Source organism: Adiantum capillus-veneris, chromosome 15 (assembly GCF_014529385.1).
Source record: "Adiantum capillus-veneris isolate H3 chromosome 15, ASM1452938v2, whole genome shotgun sequence".
Lineage (NCBI taxonomy): Eukaryota > Viridiplantae > Streptophyta > Polypodiopsida > Polypodiales > Pteridaceae > Adiantum > Adiantum capillus-veneris.
The window spans coordinates 35,385,803-35,394,519 of NC_140945.1; the positions used below are offsets into that span (position 1 = coordinate 35,385,803).

At 42.1% G+C, this 8,717-nt stretch overlaps 1 protein-coding gene across 1 annotated transcript; it reads right to left on the reverse strand.

Annotated features, from left to right (window-relative positions):
- Positions 1-7,777: 7,777 nt before the first annotated feature.
- LOC147440515 (uncharacterized) lies at positions 7,778-8,441 on the reverse strand. Its single transcript, XM_086483531.1, has 3 exons — positions 8,307-8,441; positions 8,179-8,209; positions 7,778-7,935 (listed from the first exon to the last, which is right to left on the reverse strand). Exons 1-3 carry the CDS (start codon positions 8,439-8,441, stop codon positions 7,778-7,780), a joined length of 324 nt encoding a protein of 107 aa, XP_086339657.1.
- Between the last annotated feature and the right edge of the window lie 276 nt (positions 8,442-8,717).

Genomic DNA, 8,717 nt, shown 5'->3' on the forward strand with positions numbered 1-8,717 from the left:
GAGACACATTTGCGGAGGAACTTAGGGATTCATTACTTTCTTGATCGTTGGATTCCTCCATTCTTATGGGAGAGAGTCTTCTTTTGGGGGTCTCATCAAGAGGCCTCCTAAGCTCTCTCTCCTCTTGGAGAGGAAAGGAAATCCCATAAGCACGAAGTTGTTAACTTCGGCTTGCAAAGCGGGGTTGCCCATAGCCTGTTGCAACCTAGTAACAAGATAATTAACAAACATGGGGGCATCATCATTAGCACCTTCATGTGCAAAATCAAAGTTATCAATGTTCATTCTACTCTCTTGGTTTGTCAGCCATGTTAATTAAACTTATGTGTTTACTTAGTGTATGCTTTGGCAAATCAAAACCTTAGTTGCTACTCCTCTTAGCCTTTGAAAATAGGCACTTAAGTATCTACACCCATGGCTGGAATTGGTTAATTATAGAGAGTAGTGGAGTGGGTCTAACATAACGAAGTTGCCAAGGCATAGCTCCTTTCGGACTTCTTATGGCTCAATAATGGCAAAGTCGTAGGCAAGTCTAAGAAGACTCCATTATTAAGACCAAAGCTCTTGAGGTGTGCACCATATCCCACATAGTGGGCTCAACAAAACCGATAATAGATCCCAATCCCACTTGCCCTAATATAATTAATAAAATCAACCATTAATAGGCTACTTAAAGACCTCTCTTCTTGAGCAAGAAAAGAGAAACCAAATGCTCTGATACCAATGTAATGCAAATGGCCTATGAACTTTGAGAATAGCAGAATTAAGATAATTAGAGTGAGCATTTTTGTGAGATTACTTTGAGAACTTGGAGGGTGAACTTAATTGATGGTAGCAACATAAACATAGTACTTAATTAACTTGGCATGAAGAATACTTTTGCAAGAGAGAGAGTATTAGAGAACATGACAATAGATGAGGACCGGATTCATACGGAGCCGGTCCCCCCTCCAATAGGCATTTGTATTATAGTTTCTCCCATCAAGAGAGACTTGGTACAATACAATCTTTGTGTTCCTTGTGACCTAGGTGATGCAATGAAGATGAAAATATTCATGCATCATAAGAATAACAAAAACTTTGTAGAAAGCATTAATTATCCCAAGCCTGAGTCCCAAGGCCTCAAACACCTTTGAAGGTTCAGAGAGCTAGCGGGGAATGAGGATAGGGAAGAGGAAGAAGAAACATTCCATAGGAGAAAGAAATAGTTCCTCACTTATCATCACTCTTCTTGCTAGCATACATAGCATAGTAATGAAGATGGAGAAGATGGCAAGCTTAAGCATTGAAGCATGGCTCTTGGTTGGATTTGCATTCCATAGCCAAGAGTGTTGGTGTAGGCTCTCACTTCTCACAAACTTGGAGATGGAGGTGGAGTCCCTCAACTTTCACCAAGTGAGAATGAATCCCAAAATGAGTGTGTGTGTGGTGTATATCCCCCCCAGCACCCCCCTTGCTTGCTTGGGGTGAGTTGTAGCTTTTACACATGTTTCAAGCTCATTGGACCCCTCGCCCCCCTAGCCAATCACATGCAACATGCATTCAAGTACATGGGTAGGCTTTGGACAAGTGTCCTCCTTACCCCTTAGAGAGAGAGCTTGAAAATATCTAGATATTTGTTGGATGGAGCTAGAAGCCTATCGGACCCTCTTTAGACCAACCAATAGCATTCAAGCACACCATGTGGTTAAGCATAGGGAGAGTCTGACATGTGTCCCATGTGCTCTTTGAGAAAAGGGGTGCCCTTTGGGTGAGTGGAAGGTTAAGTCAAAGATTCCCCTAACTCTGGGCTTTCATGATAGGAAGCTTATCAACCACCTTCCTCATTAAGTTTGTAAGGTCTCTTTTTGACTCAAGCACCTTACCCCCCCCATGCATGGGAAGCTTCTCAAGCACCTTCCTCATTAACTTTGTAGGGTCTCTTTTTGACTCAAGCACCTTACCCCCCATGCATGGGAAGCTTCTCAAGCACCTTCCTCATTAACTTTGTAGGGTCTCTTTTTGACTCAAGCACCTTACCCCCCATGCATGGGAAGCTTCTCAAGCACCTTCCTCATTAAGTATGACAAGCACCTTAGTCATCAAGCATGACAAGCACCTCAAGCACCTTAGTCATCAAGCACGAAAAGCACCTCAAGCTTAGGTCAGGTTCCCACGTCAAGCTCATCCCTATCTTGCCTAAGGTCAAAAGACTTTTAACACTAACCATTGGAGGTCTTTAATGAAGGTAACCCTAAGGTCTTTTAAGCTCCATTAGTTAACCTTACTCTTTGACATACCATCTCTCATTTGGACCCCTTTACCATTGGCCCCGTGTTGAGATAGATCCGTAAGCACATGTCTATATTCTAACATTTGTTCCCGTTTATTATCCCACATTAAATGATCAGTTTAATATGAGAAAATCATTTGAGTTGGTTAGATATAAGATTTATGACAAAACATAGATTACATGAATGATGATAGCCATTATGTGAAAGACGAGAATGGATTAGCTCTTTAGAAGCTAGACACTTGTCTCTATGTGTAGGTCCAACTATGGACCTCAACGAGGTCAAAAAATAGTTCTTCTATTTGATGATCGATTACAAGAGATCAAGGTTGACACACTTAAACTACATTTCGATGTTCAGAATGGAGATTTTTTAATGCGTCCTTTGACATTGTATGGAGAAAATGTCCATCTTGAACATGGAGAAAACAACGTTGGTGACCAAATTTACACTCTTTACCACGAACTCTCATAGTTCTAAAAGATTGGTGTCACCTCTGGGTTGTTGTCGGACGTTGTTGGCTCAAAAGTTTTGCCAATAGTGATCAAAGAGGAAACTAATGACTTCAGGCATCCATAAGTGAGTGTTATTGACATCATTAGAAACCTCCCACTGTAAACAAACCTTATGGTGCCCTTGTGTCAAGTTAGAAGGTTATGCAAGTCTCTGAGCTCACATTGCAATATTATGGGTATGTCACTTTTGAGTTGCCACCACAAGGTGAAAGCTCAAGCATGAATGGTATGGAACAACGTTTCAATGGACACTCATGGGTAGAGTATGTGACTTTGTAGTAGGTGTGGTGCACTTTAGCAAATGTTGTGGCCATTTGTGGTGTATGAGTCTTGATTGCAATTATCATTTGAGAACAAACCTTCTGAATGAGAGTCAATGGAAGGATCGATTATCACGAGCACCACCAAAGGGGTTGATTGGACCAGAATTTGGTAAGCTTATGTGTGTCCATTGTCATTAGTTTCTAGAATGTCTAAATGCTTGTGCGACAGTCATTTATTATTGCATCCCAATTGAAAAGGAAATTATTAGTAGATGCGCAATTCATCTTGGTTATTATAAGCATCCAATGGCCGCGGGAAAAAGTAGAGTTGTTGTCAAAGTTACATGCCAAGCTTTGCTTGCGGGGGCAGTTTTAGATCCTTTGACTACAGCCAAGAGTAGGGGAATGGAGGGAGCTTTTGATGGAAAATGGAACATTGGATAAATTTATTGAAAAAGCTCTCTTTATTAAAATTGTACTGGATTTCATAATCCTATGAAAAAATCTCCCTCTACCAAATGCTAGTGAATGTCATAGTCTATCACCCAAAATTGTGTCGCCACATCAAAAGACACCAGTATAGTGTCATAAAATCTAATACCTAACCAACCCAAACAATTTTCTCATATTAAATTGATAATTTAGTATGGGATAATAAACGGGAACAAGGGTTAGCATATAGACATGTGCTTACGGATCTATCTCAACATGGGGCCAATGCTAAAGGGGTCCAAATGAGAGATGGTCTGTCAAAGAGTAATGCTACCTAATGGAGCTTAAAAGACTTTAGGGTTAGCTTGATTAAAGGCCCCCAAAAGTTAGTGTTAAAAAGTCCGTTGACCTTACGCGAGCTAGGGCTAACCGCGAGGTGGGAATCGTACCCAAGCATGAGGTGCTAAGACGCTTAAAGTGGTTGTGGGAACCTTGCCCAAATCTTGAGGTGATTTTTATGCTTAAATGATTAAGGTTTTTGAAATGTTAAATTCAAAGATAAGTTCTCAAGAGGCATGAACGTCCATGCTTGATTGACTAAGGCTTGAAGTATTCAATTCAAACCAAATGACTTAAGAAGCATAAAAGACACATGCTTGCTTGATTGAATAAGTTCTTGAAGTATTCCATTCAACCAAATGACTTAATAAGCTCCACATGCGACCCTCATGATGTGCTTGAATGCTATTGGTAAGGTTTTAAAGGGGTCCAATGAGAATTTAGATACATAAAAATAAATAATTAAGTTCTTTCTCTCAATAGAGGAAAAAGAGAACACATGTCCAATGGAAATAATAAAATAATACGAGCGAGAGAGAGAGAGAGAGAGAGAGAGAGAGAGAGAGAGAGAGAGAGAGAGGGGGTATACTCTCCCACACACACACATACATTCTCTCATTGTGTGGAGTGCAAAATGCATGAGCTCCATCTCCTTCTCCAAGTTTGTGGAGAAGTGAAGAGCCTACACCAACACTCTTGTCTATGGAATGCAAATCCAACCAAGAGCCATGCTTCAATGCTTAAGCTTGTCATCTTCTTCATCTTCATTACTATGCTATTCTGCTATGCTAAATAATAAGAGTGATGAAAAATTAGGAACTATTTCTTTCTCCTATGGAATGTTTCTTCTTCCTCTTCCCTACCCTCATTCCCCACTAGCTCTCTCCACCTTCGAAGGTGTTTGAGGCCTTGGGACTGAGGCTTGGAATAGTTAATGCTTTTAACAAAGTTTATGTTAAGCTCGTGATGCACGAAGCTTTCCATCTTCATAGGATCACCAAGGTCACAATAAACACAAAGATTGTATTGTAACAAAGTCTCTCTTGATGGGAGAAGCTATAATACAAACGGCTTTTGGAGGGGGAACCGGCTTCGAGTAAATCCGGTCCTCATCTATTGTCATGTTCTCTAATACTCTCTCTCTTGCAAAAGTATTGTTCATGCCAAGTTAATTAAGTACTCTGTTTATGTTGCTACCATCAATTAAGTTCACCCTCCAAGTTCTCAAAGTAATCTCACAAAAATGCTCACTCTAATTATCTTAATTCTGTTATTCTCAAAGTTCATAGGCCATTTGCATTACATTGGTATCAGAGCATTTGGTTTCTCTTTTCTTGCTCAAGAAGAGAGGTCTTTAAGTAGCCTATTAATGGTTGATTTTATTAATTATATTAGGGTAAGTGGGATTGGGATCTATTATCGGTTTTGTTGAGCCCACTATGTGGGATATGGTGCACACCTCAAGAGCTTTGGTCTTAATAATGGAGTCTTCTTAGACTTGCCTACGACTTTGCCATTATTGAGCCATAAGAAGTCCAAAAGGAGCTATGCCTTGGCAACTTCGCTATGTTAGACCCACTCCACTACTCTCTATAATTAACCAATTCCAGCCATGGGTGTAGATACTTAAGTGCCTATTTTCAAAGGCTAAGAGGAGTAGCAACTAAGGTTTTGATTTGCCAAAGCATACACTAAGTAAACACATAAGTTTAATTAACATGGCTGACAAACCAAGAGAGTAGAATGAACATTGATAACTTTGATTTTGCACATGAAGGTGCTAATGATGATGCCCCCATGTTTGTTCATTATCTTGTTACTAGGTTGTAACAGGCTATGGGCAACCCCGCTTTGCAAGCTGAAGTTAACAACTTCGTGCTTATGGGATTTCCTTTCCTCTCCAAGAGGAGAGAGAGCTTAGGAGGCCTCTTGATGAGACCCCCAAAAGAAGACTCTCTCCCATAAGAATGGAGGAATCCAACGATCAAGAAAGTAATGAATCCCTAAGTTCCTCCGCAAAGGTGGCTCCACGAAGAAGGCGGACTAAGCGATCGCCGATTCCTCCCAAGAGGAAACGATTAACCCATAGTCCTTCTCCTCATCACTCCAAAAGGGAAGAGGGGAAACCAAGGAAGAAAAGGGCAAGAAAGAGGTCTCCCTCTTCTCCTTCTTCTTCACCTTCCTCCTCTACCGATGAAAGCTATGGCTATTCTCCTAGAGAATACAAGAGGGGAGGACATTGCAAATCTTACCCTACATGGCGAAGGTCACAACAGCTAAAGAAGTTCAAAGAGGGAGTAAAGAGTATCTCTTTTCTCACCTATGATGGCACCTTTGGTGCTTGACACTCCCTAAAGGGAGTGGACCTACACCATCACATCCGCTCAATAGTGAAGAGCACGAATCAGATGGAGAGTGGGTGGAATCAGATTATGAGGTGTTGGAAGTGCCTATGCGGCCAAAAAAGAGAAAGAGCATTGTCTACAAGAAGAGGAAGCAAGCTGCCCCAACTCGTGCAACAAATGCACCTCCCCGTCGACCCTCAGAAGGTGCGAAAGCGCAGCCGTGCTTTTGTGGAGATTCGCCACTATCAGAAGAGCACCGAGCTCTTGATTCGGAGGGCCCCTTTTGCAAAGCTTTGCAGGGAGGTTTTGCAATTGTACAACACTCAGTTTCGGATGGGCACCGTGGCCATAGAGGCAATCCAAGAGGCAACAGAGCAATATCTAACTAGCATATTCGAGGATGCGAACCTATGTGCCATCCATGCAAAGAGTGTAATGATTATTCCCAAGGATATGCAGCTTGCTCGCCGTTTGCGCCATGAGCAATAGCTTGTAATTAGGCATCAAACCTTTTTGTATTTACGGAACTTCCAAGATTGGGAAGAATTTGAATATAAGCGTCTTTTGATTGTATACCCCACTCTATGCATTGTATTGCTTTAATTCTGTACCATGCGATGTAGCATTGGTCCATGTTTTGTCTACCTTCTTTTGTATGTATGTAGCCATTAGCTTGTTATTGTGAAAACTTGCCTACGTTAAGCACCTTGGCTAAGTGGGGCATGCACTTCCTGATGCATCCATGCTATGTGAGGCATTGAAGCAAGGGAAAACTCACTACTGCATAGAAAAAGCATCTAGAAAGCCTTGAAAATGGCTTGGAATGCCCCCAGAGTGGCTGCCACAAGGGCGCGCATTTGGGGCTTCCAAAGGCAGGTGGATGGACAAAATGCGCGCCCTTGTGGCAGCCTTTCTTAGGGCATTCCAAGCCCTTTCCAAGGGTTTTCGGAAAATTTTAACAAGCAATAGGGATATCTCATTTGCTTCAATGCTTCACATACCATAGATGCATTTGGAAATCATGCCCCACTTAGTCCATGTAGCATAGAATTTTTGAAGCATGGTAACCTCTTGTGATTGGGTATTGCAATTGTAAAGGATCTGGGTATGCTCCAAAATGGGCTTGAGATGCTTCAAAATGAGCTGCCACATGGTTTCCTCTTGTGATTTGGTATTGCAACTTTAAGTATCTGGGTCTGCTCCAAAATGGGCTTGAGATGCTCCAAAATGAGCTGCCATAACATGGTTGTCTCTTGTCTTTGGGTTTTGCAACTGTAAAGTACCTAGGTATGCTCCAAAATGGGCTTTACATGCTCCAAAATGAGCTACCACAAGGGCGCACATTTGCCCCTATTTGCTGATGGAAGGCCCAAATGCGCGCCCTTGTGGCAGCCCATTTTGGGGCCTTCAAAGCCCTTCAGTAGGCAAATCAATAACTTTGGAAGCCAAACATAATATTAATAATTTGCCTGCCAAACCCTTTAGTAGTCATATCAGAAATTATGGTGCTTCTCATACACAATGGAAGCCAAACATATAACAAATTCAAAAACTTGCAAGTAAGAGAGTCATAGACACCAAAAAGTAGTTTCATTAAAGAAATCAATGCTTTACATGATATCCGGCTTTTGCTTTAGGATCTTTCGAATTACAATTTTCTGGCGCTTGGCCTTTTGGGGTGGCTCCCTGTTAAGTAAAGTGGTGGTGATTTCTTGGGTTTCATTAACCCCTACAACTTGGTTCATGTCGACATGGACGATCAGACGCCCGCGAAAGTTAACGCCAAAAGTGGATATTGCAAAATCTTTCTTTACAAGCACTACAAGGTTGGCCGATTGGGCAAGGGTTGTTAAGCACAACGCCTTGGAGAGTGAAAGGAGGGCAAAAATGTTGTAGCAACCATTGGGAGAGTAGTCGGCATGCACAAACACCACGACACCAGTCAAAAGTGTGCCGAGGTAGTGAGCAAGTGCCGCTTGAGGTCCGAACGGCGTCCTCCTCTCCCCTTACCGTTGTGCCCATGCGTTAACCCCCAAAAAATCCTACAAAATATAGGTTTTGTGAGAAATATGGCAGAGAATTATGATATAAGATTAACAAAATCATTTGTAACAATCAAATGTAAGTGAGCATCTATACCTCTTGTCTACGATCCTCCTCATCAGCATCCCGGTGCAAGTAAAGATCCACACTTGACTTCCCCTTTGGATCAAGCAAAACAGATGTTGTAGCAGGTGATGGTGAATCCACTCTAGCGCGTTTATCCAAACACATGGCTTGCACGGCCGCAAACTCCTCCTCAGAGACCTTGGCCTGCTCGGCCACTACCACCCAGCTTGTGCGATCGCCACTGTGTCCGCCAAAGTATTCCCCATGGGCAGTAGGAGATCATCGTCATGGGAGGTGGTGGTATCAACCTCCAACTTTCCATGGGCATCGAGGATGGCGAAACACTCATCCATGCGAAGCTCAAAAAATTTCTCCAGATCGTGCAAAAACACAAACTCCTCTCCACCCACCACAATGAAGGAGAAACGGGTAATCTCTACC

What these genes read in the sequence shown, in the direction of transcription:
- LOC147440515 (XM_086483531.1), bottom strand. Translation starts at nt 8,441, where the DNA reads ATGTGTTTGGATAAACGCGCTAGAGTGGATTCACCATCACCTGCTACA. An exon ending in AGGAGGATCGTAGACAAGAG is followed by an intron (nt 8,210 to 8,306) that starts GTATAGATGCTC and finishes TATATTTTGTAG; the next exon opens with GATTTTTTGGGGGTTAACGC. An exon ending in GGTTAACGCATGGGCACAAC is followed by an intron (nt 7,936 to 8,178) that starts GGTAAGGGGAGA and finishes TTAACTTTCGCG; the next exon opens with GGCGTCTGATCGTCCATGTC.